This window comes from Etheostoma spectabile, chromosome 9 (genome assembly GCF_008692095.1).
Source record: "Etheostoma spectabile isolate EspeVRDwgs_2016 chromosome 9, UIUC_Espe_1.0, whole genome shotgun sequence".
Taxonomy (NCBI): domain Eukaryota; kingdom Metazoa; phylum Chordata; class Actinopteri; order Perciformes; family Percidae; genus Etheostoma; species Etheostoma spectabile.
In genome coordinates, this window is record NC_045741.1 from 35,993,826 (window position 1) to 36,006,139 (window position 12,314).

At 40.4% G+C, this 12,314-nt stretch overlaps 1 protein-coding gene across 2 annotated transcripts; it reads left to right on the plus strand.

Moving 5' to 3' along the window:
• Positions 1–4,113: 4,113 nt before the first annotated feature.
• On the plus strand, positions 4,114–10,181 carry sec22bb (SEC22 homolog B, vesicle trafficking protein b). Of its 2 annotated transcripts, XM_032524843.1 has the most exons (6): positions 4,114–4,351; positions 6,224–6,235; positions 6,790–6,899; positions 7,060–7,220; positions 8,393–8,539; positions 8,721–10,181. In XM_032524843.1, exons 1-6 carry the CDS (start codon positions 4,277–4,279, stop codon positions 8,873–8,875), a joined length of 660 nt encoding a protein of 219 aa, XP_032380734.1. In that variant the 5' UTR covers positions 4,114–4,276; the 3' UTR covers positions 8,876–10,181. The 2 variants fall into 2 exon arrangements, with proteins under 2 accessions (XP_032380734.1, XP_032380735.1); XM_032524844.1 differs by lacking the exon at positions 6,224–6,235 and having other exon boundaries at positions 4,117–4,351.
• The last annotated feature ends 2,133 nt before the right edge of the window (positions 10,182–12,314 follow it).

A 12,314-nucleotide genomic window follows, 5' to 3' on the forward strand; every position in this document is an offset into this window, starting at 1 on the left:
TGCTCAGACAGGCATTCATGTCCATACAATCGGTTTCTACCCTGAGGCTTGAAGGAGCCCTGTCAGTAGTACCTCTGCAACACAAAAACACATCACACTTATTATAAAGACGTTTTACTATTAGTCCCAAGTTATTCTTCTGCATGTAAATCTCGTTTGTATTGAGACTTACAGTTGCTTTCTTGTGCCCGAACTTGAGTCCCTGCTGCACTCGTATGAACCTACAACTGCAGTGGTACAGGACTGGTGCCATGCTACCAAATGGAGCCCTGGGAGCAAACAGAGAGGAGAGATGATGTAGGATAAAACGTTGATACTTACAGTGCCTTGCGAAAGTATTCGGCCTCCTTGAACTTTTCAACCTTTTGACACATTTCAGGCTTCAAACATAAAGATATAAAATTTTATTTTTTTTAAAGAGTCACCAACAAGTGGGACACAATTGTGAAGTGGAACGAAATCTATCGGATATTTTTAACTTTTTTAGCAAATAAAAAACTGAAAAATGGTGCGTGCAAAATTATTGGGCCCCCTTGCGTTAATACTTTGTAGAGCCACCTTTTGCTGCGATTACAGCTGCAAGTCGCTTGGGGTATGTCTCTATCAGTTTTGCACATCGAGAGACTGAAATTCTTGCCCATTCTTCCTTGCAAAACAGCTCGAGCTCAGTGAGGTTGGATGGAGAGCGTTTGTGAACAGCAGTTTTCAGTTCTTTCCACAGATTCTCGATTGGATTCAGGTCTGGACTTTGACTTGGCCATTCTAACACCTGGATAACGTTTATTTGCTCTCCATCCAACCTCACTGAGCTCGAGCTGTTTTGCAAGGAAGAATGGGCAAGAATTTCAGTCTCTCGATGTGCAAAACTGATAGAGACATACCCCAAGCGACTTGCAGCTGTAATCGCAGCAAAAGGTGGCTCTACAAAGTATTAACGCAAGGGGGCCCAATCATTTTGCACGCACCACTTTTCAGTTTTTAATTTGCTAAAAAAGTTTAAAATATCCAATAGATTTCGTTCCACTTCACAATTGTGTCCCACTTGTTGGTGATTCTTCACAAAAAATAAAAATGTTATATCTTTATGTTTGAAGCCTGAAATGTGTCAAAAGGTTGAAAAGTTTAAGGGGGCCGAATACTTTCGCAAGGCACTGTATCCTCATAAGGAAACTGGGCTGTTGGAGCAGAAATAAATAAAATAATAACATTTAAAGAACATTACAGAGCAAATGGTGATAAGAGGATGCCAGGGATGCTAAACTGGTGTGTGTAACTGCAACTCTTGTGTTACATGGAAAGAAATATATGTTCAACACTATGAAACTTTAAACTCTGGATAACAGTGTTGAGAGGATGAACAGAGTAGTAGCAGCATGAGGAGCAACAGGCGAAGGTGCTGCAAAGCTACGTCATCTCACCATTGAGGGTGTTTCTTGTAACTGGAAGTGCTAAGCCAAGTTACAAAGAACAGTGTGTTGTTGAACCAGACAGATTCACTCTCAATAAGTCCCATCCACCCCCAGTAGAGGGTGGAGTAGTGAGACGGGGCTTCCCCTGTCAAACCGGTCATAAAGCACTTTTCATATTTTTATTCTATACTTGTAAGCCTACTTGTAACCTTTTTGTTAATCTCTATAAGCCTTTGTTTCACATTGTTCTGGTGTTTACTTTTCCATCTGTCATTCTACGTAGCTCCCTGAAGACACACTTCCTCCATGTCTCCTTTCCTTCTTGTAGTAGAGTGGTTTAATATTTTAAGGATTTACAGAAATAAAAATAGGCTGGTTTTCATATTAAATACACTGTGAAGGGTAACTGTACACACTTGTGGGCTTCTATCACGTTCCTCTCAGTTTATGCCATGTCTCACCTCCACAAAATGTCCGACCTGCAGCAGACATGCAGTGTGGCAGACGCCGGTGGTCACTTGGTGGGGGTCTGCCGTGTCAGGGCTGCAGCCTGTGACAGTGACTCCCTGTGGACACGCCACCTGACTCACTCACAAGTGATAAAACTGAGAGGTTGTGAAAGGTCTGGTGAAGTCTTTCTTTCTTTCTTCGTCCCTCACCAGTCTGCCCTCAGCTTGGAGGATGGGACTCTCACTGAGTGTCATCAAGTATCAGCCTCTGTTGATGCTGTCTCAAAGCTGGGTTGTGAGTGCCGACGATGTATAAGTTGTGTGTTGGTTTTAAAATGTGTGTATGTGCATCTGTTTGGGGAAGGTTTGCCACGCTGTAACTCCACTTCTCATGTCAAAGCTGGATTCTCGCTGGCCTTCGTACCTGGAGTTCAAATGATTTGCTGCACGGTTCTGTGTTTCTCCTGGCGCCATCTGACATTTCAAAAATCATTTGCTTCAAATAAACGTTTTTCAGTCTATCCTGGGAAACTAAATAATAATAGCTAAGCAGTGCTTTGAACTTGCCTTTTTAAGATATGACATAATGCATCTGTTTGAATAAGATAGGTTCAATACCATGAAGAAAGAAGGGAAGTCAATTTCTTTGTGTTGTAGAGAATGCTTGTCTCACTGAGGCTTACCCTAACAGTGACCAATGCTGCCCTCAGCTGTAGATATTTTGCACTTACAAGATAAACACAGAACAGTAATCTTTGGTCGCTCCATGTGTGTAAAGGACAATAAAGGATCAGTGGAGTAAGAGGGATATCAGTAGATAATATCAGAGGAATGGAAATGGAAAGGTGGGGTAATGATTCCAGTCATGAGTGTCCTGTTTTGTGGCCATGGCATTAATTTCTCTGGGCTGACTGCATTCAACATCACATTTTATTATTCTATTGATACCAGTAAAAAGACTATCACTTTCATATCAAGGCTTCTTTACTGTCTTCTAAAAAAAACAGCCTTTTTTTTTTACACTTTCTTGTAGTGATGGGGCACTTTTTCTGCAAAGTATTTATGTAGAAATCATATTTGCAAAAACAATGAACACAATAATCATCTGTACAGGCTTAGGCTACACTCATTGAACTGCATACAGCACTGCATTTTACACGTTCATGAACAGATTATCAAATTTGTCAACCTAGACGAATGTATTAATTCTTATCAAACATTTTGTCAATTATTTTAAGATAAGAACATGTTTTGAACTCTTTATATTAGTCATAAAATAAGCTTCTTTTTTAAACTCACAAAAGTCTAATTATAAAGTAGTGTTAATAGGAATTTACTATGCTAATTTAACCGGGACAATTCATTGGAAACAGTAGTCAGTCAAAAATCATTTCTTACTTTTTCCTGAGGCTTTCAGTCGCACCTCGTGGTCTTCCTCAGTGGATGTAGACAGGGGAAGCTTCCGGAAGCTTCATAAAAACGTAGTGCGTGGTGGTGTAGTTATTTATTTAACCCAAACTGTGGTCTTCAGTTCAAAGTTGACCCCTTTTCAAAAAGTTTCTATATGCACGATAAATTTGGGTTTCTTTCAAACAAATTGTTCAAAACAATAACGTGAATGGTTCCGTATAACGTTCTTCAAGAGTAATATAAATTATCAGTTCACTAAATTTATTTAATTGTGTGGCATTTTGAAGATTTCTTTTTTTTTTTATAAAAGAACATTGAGAAAAGGACTTTTGACCCAGAAAAACAAAAAGTTGCATGGTCGACGGGAAGACAACACAAGGGTTATTTGAAGGCGACACGTGTCAATTACACAATAATTCCACAGGATGACGAAGATGGTAACAATAATACACTATGAAATGAAATAAAATAAGAAAAGTCACTATGAACACAAACAAACATTGTAGAAAATGTAATACGGCATGATTTGATTTATTTACCTGAAATTTTAACTTAATTTGAGCCCATTTTACTTATTTGTTTATTTATTTTCTGTTTTTCTCTCATTTCTTTTTTCTTCTTAATGTAGATTTGCTATGTAAATGCTCCTATGTTTTGATTGTATGCTCGACCTGAGGCAAAAGTTCCTTTTTTGAAATGGGTTTTGTTTGTTTTTTTAAATGCCTTGTTTGTTTATATATTTGTACTCTGAATTTAATAAAAGAAAAGACAAAGAAAAAAGAAGGAAAAAAAAGAAAATGTGATACGGAACTGTATTTGTGGTCACAAACCGCTCCCGCATACCGAGAAGGACGGACATATTTAGCTGTGACACACAAAGCTCTCGCGTTTCCGGCCAGCTCAGCGCGTCAGCCCTGTGGTGTTGTCAGTTTACAGCCTGCCAAACCCAGTCCCAGTTCACCTGGAACGTTGTTAGCGGGCAGCGGAACCCCCGGACATCGCGGAGAGATGGTGCTGCTGACGATGATCGCTCGGCTGGCGGACGGACTGCCGCTAGCCGCTTCGATGCAGGAGGACGAGCAGGTTCAAATCTCCGCTTGTTTTTGTTTTTTTCAATGCCAGCTGTCGGTCTGCTGTTCCCACTGCACAGGCTGCTGCTGTAAACGCCTCTCTAAGTTGTACTAATGCTGTAGTGACACGTTAGCTAACGTTACCGTAGCTAGGCCTGTCTGTCTGTACACAGAGCCAGCATTCTAGTTACCTAAAGCAACTGAGTCATCTCTCCGAGTGCTTCCAGGACAGGCTCCCTGTGTTTCAACCCTGACCTTATTATTCATACGCTGCATAATCATTTGAGCATTGCATAACTTCACCTGTAGGTTTCATGAGGCTAAACATGTCTTTTAAAAACCTGGTTTTCCACAGTCTGAGATGTCTGCTTAAACGTGCTCATTATCAGGTTTAATTGTAAATCAGGTCATTAGTGGTTCAAGATTCAATACTTTATTGCCATACATATATACGTAAGTTTCTAGGGATTTGCTTCAGTGTGCTCATGACAACATCAACAAAGACACACAAAAAACACAGAGCATTTATATATTATATATATATATATATATATATATATATATATATATATATATATATATATATAATATCACACACTACCAGTCAAAAGTATGGGGCCACTTACAAATTTCCATGCCACTCCATTATAGACATAATACCAGCTGATCTAAGTGGGGGGCTGATCTGTAATGCAATATCTACATTGCCCATTATCAGCAACCATTCATCCAATGTTCCAAAGGCCCATTCTGTTCACTAATCTGATATCATTTAAAAAAAACTAACTGAGAAAACATTGGAGAACCCTTTTGCAATTATGTAAGCACATAATGTAATCTGAAAACTGCTGCGCTGGTTAAAAAAACAATGCAACTGATCTCAACTGGTATTCTGCCTATAATGGAGTGCAATGGAAATTTTGAAGTGACCCCAAACTTTTGACCGGTAGTGTATATATACATACATACGTACATACATAGACACATAGACACAGGCAGATAAAAAAGAAGGCACACCGCTCACCACATACCTGGATGACAGTCCACGAGGCTATACCAATGAGGTAACACTTGATTAAAGGCATAGTTTGACTTTTCTGACTAGAGCCTGATAAATATATTTATGTTATCATACAAATATATTTTTTTTTATATAGATACCTGTACTGTATGAATGTTGGCCGATAGGTAGAAAGAATTTATTGAAAAGATATGTTACCCATACATAATTTGTCCACCAGAGAGTACGGACATGCTTATTTCTTAACTGTAAAAAGATCTTGCTTACAATTTATTAATAACTCAATTTGGCAGAGTGGTTCAGGTGCAACGTCCATGGTTTACTGCATTTCATACACCTAGGGCTGGCCATAATATCGATGATGAATCGATATCGCGATATGAGACTAGATATCGTCTTACATTTTGGATATATGGTAGTATGGTAAGTGTTGTCTTTTTCTAGTATTAAAGGCTGCATTACAGTAAAGTTGTGTCATTTTCTGAACTTACCAGACTGTTCTAGCTGTTCTATTATTTACCTTTACCCACTAAGTCATTAAATCATTTCTGGATAATATTTATCAAACATCCCATTGTGTAAATAACATTTTGTTAAAGCACCAATAGTCGCAATACCGACATCGAGATATTCGATCAAGAATATCGTGACATTTGATTTTCTCTATATCGCCCAGCCCTACCTGTCCACTGAAAGCAGAACAAATGATCAATATTAGCCTCCGAACTCAACTAGAGTGAGACGACCCAAACGTAACATATGAAAATGTGAAATGGGTGGCATTGTGAGTTGGTTATTATGTTTGAGCATGGCTTGCCAGGAGTCTAACATCTTTCCCTCACTCTCTTGTTTGCTTTCATAAAGGGAAGTGAAAAGGTTTGTTGTGTCTCTGCTCGCTGCTTCAACATCATGCGTGTATCTGTGATGCTACAGTGTTGCTGCACAGGAGCTCTCATTTGCTAGAGTCAACATCACCCAGGAAATGAATACCATCCACCACCCAAATGCTGACCATAAACTACTCACCACAAACCGCAGGAGTGGCTATTTTTTACTTATAAAAAAAAAAAAACACCACATTGCCTTCTGTCTCAGTTGTAGCATCACACTGCTGAGTCTGTCTGTAGTCTTTTGTGCCAACTATTTATTTCCAGCACACTGTACAGGGCAAGAAATGAACACCATCAAGGAAATTAGTGTGAAATCTGGACTGTAGGTGGTTGCTATTTTGGTCTGTCTTGACAAACACTTCAACAAGTAAACTCATATTTTTTGCTCTTGTCTTTTCTGGTGCTAAAATCGTGACATTTGCTTGTGAGCTGTACATGCAAATGTGACATGCAAAAGTCAATTTCTTGCCCTGATGAAGCACCGTATTTGCTGTGTGAGATGCGAGTCGCGTTGTGACCGTTGTTATTTCGTCTGTTCAGTTGGGTCGGGACCTTCAGCAGTATCAGAGTCAAGCTAAGCAGCTCTTCAGGAAACTCAATGATCAGAGTCCCACACGCTGCACTTTAGAGGCCGGCTCCATGTCATTTCAGTGAGTAAGAAGGAGAACATGAGTACAGTTAAAAACATATATTTCTAGAATTCAAAGTTTTCAACCATTAAATGCACAGTGGCGCCCAGCACTAAAACAAATCTGCAATGCGATTATTTCTGTAATGGTGTCTTTTCCCATTTTTATGTTCTCCTTGCAGCTATGTTATAGAGAAAGGGGTGTGCTACCTTGTGCTGTGTGAAGCCAGCTTCGCTAAGAAGCTGGCCTTTGCTTACCTTGAAGACCTGCAGGCAGAGTTTCATGAGCAGCATGGGAAGAAGGTCCCCACAGTGTCCCGGCCCTACTCCTTCATTGAATTTGGTAAGAGCCAGGAGCAACTGGATAACTGCTCGCTGGGCTTGTTGTTTGTTTCAAAATGCATTAGTGACCATTATTATGTTGTGTAATATGTATAGTTGTGATGTAAAAAAAAGTCTGGTATCTACAAATCTGACCTTTTCTCTACAACACATGGAAGTAAGAAATGATGTCGCACTGCTTTTGGCAGTTTCACAACAGAGCTGCCATGGCAATTTCAAACTTTTGATACACTTTTGTTGCATCGCTGGTCAGTTCTGCCTTGAATAACAATGTCACTCGTATCCCAGAGAAAATCAATAGGTGCAAACTCAAATGCCACTCCTCTAGTTCATTATGTCGCTTTGGAAGTCTATCAGAGAGGGGAACCGGTCCAACACCCCGATGACAGGCAGACCACCAGGACCGTGGAGCTGACAGTCATCTGCAGAACCTATTTAGAGTGTGGCGGGTTCGGTAAATGTAAATTTTGGTAAATTTTGGTAAATGTAAATTTACCAAACTCTCCTCAAATGCAAAGCAGCCAGCCCCCCCCCCCCCCCCCCACATACACACACACACACACACACACAAACACACAGCCTCTTCAGCCTCTCGCCATCCGGGAGACAGTATTGGAGCATCCGAGCCTGCTCCACCAGACTGGCAAACAGCTTCCTTCCCCAGGCAGTCAGGAAGCTCGACACGCTCCCCTCTCTCCCTCCCCTTCCCTTCCCTCCCCTCCCCTCACTCCCTCCCCTCTCTCCCTCCCCTCCCCTCCCCTCTGCCCCACAAACTCTGGATTCCACTTTACATAAAAGAAGATCATCAGGAACTCTTCCTGTTTATATTGCAAATTTCAAATATCTTCAACTTTAGGTTTCTGTACTGTTTGATTTTGCCTTACAGTTGCATTATTTACATGTTATTACTATGTATATATTGTCTCTATCTAATTTAAACATATTACTTGTATTTTTTTAATCTTTATTTCTCTACATTTCTTATCTTTTATAATATACCACTTGTCCTTCTTGCACCGTGGGTCGGAGAGAAACTATTGCTCTGTATGTCTGGTACATATTGCATAATTGACAGTAAAGTTGACTTGACTTATTTGGCAGCTAAACCTTTGGAGAAACGCTTCCACACGCTGCCGTTAACTGCTTTTATCATTTGTGCTGCTGCCCCACCAGACACCTACATCCAAAAAACCAAGAAGTCGTACATTGACAGCCGAGCGAGAAGGAATCTGGGCAGCATCAACACGGAGCTCCAGGACGTGCAGAGGATCATGGTGGCCAACATAGAGGAGGTGCTGCAGAGAGGAGAGGCTCTCTCAGGTAGGTCCATGTTAGCTCAGTCTCTTTGGGTCCAACCGACGCAGTGTGTCCCTCTCTCACGGAGGGTGACGCTTATTTGACATTATCCGTATCCGTGTCTCTCTCCTCCTTTTTCCAATCTCCTCTCCTCTCTTTTGTCTTCAACTCCGGCTCCCTTTGCTCCTGTTTCTCATCCCTGCAGCGCTGGACTCCAAGGCCAGCAACTTGTCCAGCCTGTCGAAGAAGTACAGGAGCGACGCCAAGTATCTGAATACCCGCTCCACCTATGCCAAGCTGGCAGCCGGCGGTGTCTTTTTCATCATGCTCATCGTCTATGTACGCTTCTGGTGGCTCTGAGAGAGAAACGAGAAGAAGTGGGAAATGAGCTGCAACGAGTCCGCAGACACTTAAGAAAAGCTGTCACCTTTGACTAAAAACAGGATCCCTGCTCTTAATAAGACTTTGCACCACCCATTTTGTTCTCACCTGTCCATGGATGTGTGATCTAAATATAAATTATGTCACAATGCATAGTTTTATTATTAACAGTCATACAGTAATGCGCTAGTATTTAGATTGAGAGGAAATGAGTGAATGTGCGTGGGCATTGTTGTTTTTGCAGGTGATTAGTTTTGGAGGGAAAATGAAGAGAAACTGAGATTTCCTGTTTTGTGAGTTTCCAAAGCTGTACTGTACTGTACTAGGATTGATTTAATAGTGTTTACTGTCAAATAATACAGAAAAGAGCAAAAAAAACACACAATTTTATTTATCCTAAGCACTTCATATGGGTAACTGCGTTCTTTAACATTATAATCGTAGCAGTGATGGCTTGGCGGGCCTTGGCTACCCTCAGTTATTAAAAAGATTGGAAAACATGGCATTCGTTCTTTTAGTTGAATTGGCTCAGCAACAAAATAGAAAAAGTAATTTAAGTTTTCTTTATGGGATATTCAACATTTATCAGGGCGTCAGAAAAGGGGGGAGGCTGATGTATTTCTTTTACTTTTTTGGGCGAGCAGGGGTGGGTCCTTTAATTTTACTTCCCCCAAATTGATATTTCAGCCTTCCCTAGCAAGATGATTTATAATTTCCTTTTTTAAAGTATGCAATAGTCTCAAAACAGTGGTTTAATGTGCACGGTGTCGTCATAAATGTGCCCTTAACAATCTTGTCACAGTTTTATTTCATATTTTCCCATTACAGTCAACTAGCTAATAGAAATATGTTATATATCTTATGAGAAACACAATATGGATATTCATGTTTACGGATAATACTGATTAAATGATCTCTACCAGCAGTAGTTCATCGCCTTCACTTTAGCCTTCATCAAAACAAACAGTTAAATGTGTCACATCAAGTTGGCCTATGTCATATTTACAGCCTATTAGTATCTCTTTATTCTAAAATAATAAATATAATAATAAAATAAAAAAGAGTGGCTGGAATATTCATACTCCCTTTATTGCACTGCGGCTGTGTGGACCCGCACCCCTCTGTTAGCAGGCATATAAAAAAGTATGTCTTGTTGAAGATGCCTTTTTATTTTGTGTAATGTTTCAACATGTAGACTCAATTTAAAAGTGGATTAAGGCTGAGAGGGACACATTCGCTCTTTCTGTTCTGTCTGCTATCAATGAATAAAATAATTTGCACAAAGCACGCTTCCTTTTTCGTCAGAGGACCTTGAGTTGACTTGATGATTATCAAATGTTCTTATGCTGAATACTGAAGGACACCAAAGTGCCATCAGTTTTTATTCTAATCTTGTTCCCACAAATGCAAAAGTAGGTTATTTGAGTGGGTTAATCTAAGACAGAAACCTGAGTTCAGCACAGCATTTAGACTTTGTTATTTAAACAGTGTGAGATTTAACCTTTAGGAGGTTTTCCTATGACTGTCTGAGTAATATACAGTATGTAAAACACTTCCAGGAAAACAACTCCCTTTATATAAAATGGGGGGTGGGACGTATATTAAAAAGAGGAAACTCTGTGACGCAGAGGGCACTTCCAGGTAGCCAAAGGTTGTTGGTTTCACTTCCACAGCTTTTGTTTAAAATAACAATTTTCCAGAAATACTTTGCCTTTACCCCTTGTGCTACTTCATGGTGTTTGCCACCAGGGACACAGTCTGGTGATACCCCTCTTGGCCAGCAAGTGGAGTGCTTTGCACATTGTTGCAAAAAAAAAACAAATCAGGCTCCAAATCTCCCTGACTTGCAATTTCTACTGCTCAGCTTTTGCCTTCTGCTAGCTGAGCTCCAAGTCATACGTTAAGTTTAAAGGACCGAAAAATATAGGCTGCAGTTATATAACATATATAAAACATAACAGTAAACGGGTGTTGCACAAAAATTCTGGTCCCTGTAGAAGAGCATTTTCTATGAGCCCCTCCCCACATCCACAGCTATTCATTCTAGCAACCCCCCCCCCTCACCCCCACCCAGTCTGATTCCCCTGACAGTAAATGCAACAACTACTAGCACTGTAAGCTTCAAGAGCTGCAAAGCTGACAGCTCAACTTGAGCTAGAACAGGAAATGTCAGAAAAAGAAATGAGAAGCAGCAAAGGGTAGCGTGCCAAAACCAACCACAGGGCACAGGCTAACCTTTTCACCTCTCAAGGGTGTGCGTGTATCTTTCTTGTAATCTTGTTACACCAAAACAGCTTTCATTACTTGAAAGATGCTTTTTTTTTTGCAGACCTTCCTTTTGATCAACTGTCTTTGTTGTAGATTACTACTGGTTTGCAATTAGGTCTGTGCACATTTGTGCTGTTGTGTGTGACACTGCTCTTATTTACAGCCTTCTCTATCCTGTCTATCATCTTCAGTTATACACTATATTTGTCACCATTTTCTCAGCCTTTCTTTCCATGCTTAAACCTGTCGGCCTTTAAACGTGACTTTCCAGACGCAGAAAAGTCTTCAATTTTTCTGTTGCATACATATATTTGTAAATTATGTTCATTTAACTGAATGGTTTCTTGTTATTGGTAATCTCCGGGAGTCTAAGTTTGATGACAGTGTCTTTTCTTCCCCCTGCTTTGAGTCCTTCACAGGGCATTAGAGTTCCTTCAAATATAAGGGTTTGTATTTTTGGGAAGTCAAAACCAAGGAAGAGAAAGAAACTAGAGTACCACATCGTTAAGTAGTAAATGTAAATGTCACAGTGATTAAAGAGAGGACAACATACCTCTCTCTCACTCCAGCACTTTGTCTCCTTCCTCTGCAGGTTGCCATAGCAGCAAGCGAGTGTGTGACAGTCATGTGAAAACGAAGCTGATTGGATTAAAATACTTTGTGTGATCAAGGGTCAGGAATACACCGCATGTACTAAACACTCGCAGCCACACACAAACCAAGACAGGTAGAAAGGCTGCTGTGCCTTCAGCCTTCAAGAAAAATACAGTACGTGTGCTGTGTAGGCCACTCTTGCTAACTCAGATTACTGTATCTTAAATAAAATTTCCTGTCAGGCACAGACACACAACCATAAGACTATGTCCACCCACACACCCGACTTCTCCTGAGTCTTGTGTAATCTCAAAGAAACAGGACATTAAAACACCTTCAGCAACTTCCTTTCAAAGTCACTGGAACAGTTGAGCATGCTAATTCAGACAAGCAAGAGAAGTTTCAGTCATGTTTCCGGCAAAGTGACTTCCTCACGTGAGCTTTTAACTTTTTCTGGAACTTCAAAGACACCATGTTCAGTTGCAAATTCACTGATTGTTCCACAGCGTTGGCCGTGTCCACTGAACTTCTGACATCATCAATAGGAGGCCCTAGT

Coding starts and splice junctions, on each gene's coding strand:
- sec22bb (XM_032524843.1), top strand. CDS start 4,277: ATGGTGCTGCTGACGATGATCGCTCGGCTGGCGGACGGACTGCCGCTA. Junction 6,900..7,059: donor GCCGGCTCCATGTCATTTCA/GTGAGTAAGAAG, acceptor TTCTCCTTGCAG/CTATGTTATAGAGAAAGGGG. Junction 7,221..8,392: donor CTACTCCTTCATTGAATTTG/GTAAGAGCCAGG, acceptor CTGCCCCACCAG/ACACCTACATCCAAAAAACC.